Genomic DNA, 2,419 nt, shown 5'->3' with positions numbered 1-2,419 from the left:
GAAAGGAAATGAGAGCTAATGGGTACAAAATTAGTCAGATAAGATAAATAAGCCCTAGTATTCTACAGCACAGTAGGGTGACCACAGTTACCAGTAATTTACTGTATGGATCAAAACTTCTTTCTAAAGAAAGAAGTTTGAATGTTCCCAACATTAAGTAATGATACATGTTTGAGTTGATAAATACACTAATTACCCCATTTGATCATTATACACTGTATTAAAATACTAAAAAGAACATGCTGTACCCCATAAAAATGTACAATTATCATGTGTTAATTAAAAATAAAAAATAATTAAGATTTTTCAGACTGAATATGATTTCTACCTACATCTGATGTCCTTAGGAATGCCCTTTCCTTCTTAGTTTTTAGAAAAAGCTTATTCATGATAGAGAGTAAGTACACACATGAAAGAGAGAAAGACACCCTCAAGAGGGTGTTGTCATGCTGTGACCCTCTTCTTCCCCAGGCCTCCAGCTTCCTCAGAATCCTGCACACCCACACAGATGCTTGGTGTGTTTTCAGGCTGACCTGGAGATCCAAATCTTTGAATGTCTCCTGGAGTTTAGTTAGCTATCAACTGTGCCATGAGTCTGGGCCCTCCTTTCCCTCCTGTTTGGTGAACTATGCTTGAACCTTCACCATTTGAGCTGCATGTAACCTCTGCTAGGAAACCTCTCCAGCCAGGGCTCAGTGTTCTTTTCTTATAGTCTCACAGGCACTTGACTCCCCTGTGGTGTAGTATCTCCCCCACTGGGTTATTGGGCTATAACAAAGGAGAACATGGAGAAGATGAGGGTCTTGATAGTGGAAAGAACATTGACTTCAAAGTTAATTCAGCCTGGGTTTAAATCTTGGCTCTTTCATTTAGTTATTGTGAAACCTTGGATTCAACATCTTGGAGTAAAAATTTTTTATACACCTACATGATAGTATTTGGAGGATTAAATGGCAAAACACATAAATGGCTTCCAACAGCACCTGCTGAGCATTCAGTATAGGAGAGTCTCCCACCTTTCTTTTATCTGTACCATCTGCTCTGAGAAAGCATCATTGTATTGAGTGATGGTCAACATCTATGATGTACTTTTTCAGAAATGAGTCTGGTACATCCTGGTTAGTGTCAGAACTAAAACCCAGTTGTGTGCTTGGCCATTAAAGATATGGATATCAATGGGGAGATAATCACAGATCAGGACTGGGTAGAACATGGTGTGGGAGGGTGTTGGAGAGGAGTGTGTCTGTGTCAGGAAACTGATAGTGCAATTAACTTAAAAAGGCTTTTCCAAGTCAGTTTCTTTCCACGTAGATGTGCCTGAAACATCATCCCATGAGTGTAATGATATCCTTAAGATATAGGGTACTTAAGGACAGGGAGATAATTATATCCCCTTGATTGTCCACATCCAAACAGGGAATAGGGCTTTCTCCTGAAGGAGTAAAACACTGGAGCATAAGGAGAAACGTACATCATTTCCAAGAGCTGAACTGAGCCTCCTGTGCTGTGCAGGCTAGGGACAAAGTGTGGAGCAGAAGAGAGGGTTGTTTCTGTGGGTGTGTGACTGAACGCGGGGACAGGGAATGAGCTACAAGCCTGGCAGCAACTAGCCTATGACGTCTGAACGGAGCATTTCCAAACACGGAGAGCCTCATGGTTGAAACTCTGGAGATGCTTGTATTGTGTAAGTGGCCTTTAGATTGTTTGGGGGAGGGGTAAAGGAGGAAGGTAAAGTCCAGATATTTAATAAGTAGAGAAATATGAATTAGGGTTCATAATTATATTTCAGTCTTTCCTCCTTCCTAAAAAACTAAGTCTATAAACTCGAATTTTTGATAAAAAGAGAACTATTTTGTGTTGATTTCCTTTTAACAAAATGTATAATAATGTATTCATTTTTATTGCATTTCCTGCTTTGCTTTTAAGGTAGCCCATTATTCTAGAAATCGCAGATTAAAAATCAGCTTGGCAAGGCAATGGGACTGAACACTAATGCCGTCTGTGCTCCTTCCAGGTGCAGCGTGATCTTCCTCATTTTGCTTCCCAGCCAGCACGCTGCCTCCTGTATCCATCATGGTGTTTGGTGAATTTTTCCATCGCCCTGGACAAGACGAGGAACTTGTCAACTTGAATGTGGGGGGCTTTAAGCAGTCTGTTGACCAAAGCACCCTCCTGCGGTTTCCACACACCAGACTGGGCAAATTGCTGACTTGCCACTCTGAGGAGGCCATTCTGGAGCTGTGCGATGATTACAGTGTGGCTGATAAAGAGTACTATTTTGATCGCAACCCCTCCTTGTTCAGATATGTTTTGAATTTCTATTACACGGGGAAGCTGCATGTCATGGAGGAGCTGTGTGTGTTCTCCTTCTGCCAGGAGATTGAGTACTGGGGCATCAATGAGCTCTTTATTGATTCCT

General features: G+C 41.5%; 1 protein-coding gene across 1 annotated transcript in view; it reads left to right on the top strand.

The window, feature by feature from the left end:
- The window catches only part of KCNS3 (potassium voltage-gated channel modifier subfamily S member 3), a 47,768-nt gene that overhangs the window by 43,574 nt on the left and 1,775 nt on the right, over positions 1–2,419 (top strand). The window contains exon 3 of the mRNA XM_006140803.2: positions 2,015–2,417. Coding sequence (XP_006140865.1) covers positions 2,074–2,417 — 344 coding nt within the window. The 5' untranslated portion in view covers positions 2,015–2,073. The remainder of the gene's footprint in view (positions 1–2,014; positions 2,418–2,419) is intronic.

This window comes from Tupaia chinensis, unplaced genomic scaffold (assembly GCF_000334495.1).
Source record: "Tupaia chinensis unplaced genomic scaffold, TupChi_1.0 Scaffold000045_1, whole genome shotgun sequence".
Lineage (NCBI taxonomy): Eukaryota > Metazoa > Chordata > Mammalia > Scandentia > Tupaiidae > Tupaia > Tupaia belangeri.
Note: the sequence above shows the minus strand (reverse complement) of the source record. Positions and strands in the feature narration are given on the sequence as shown.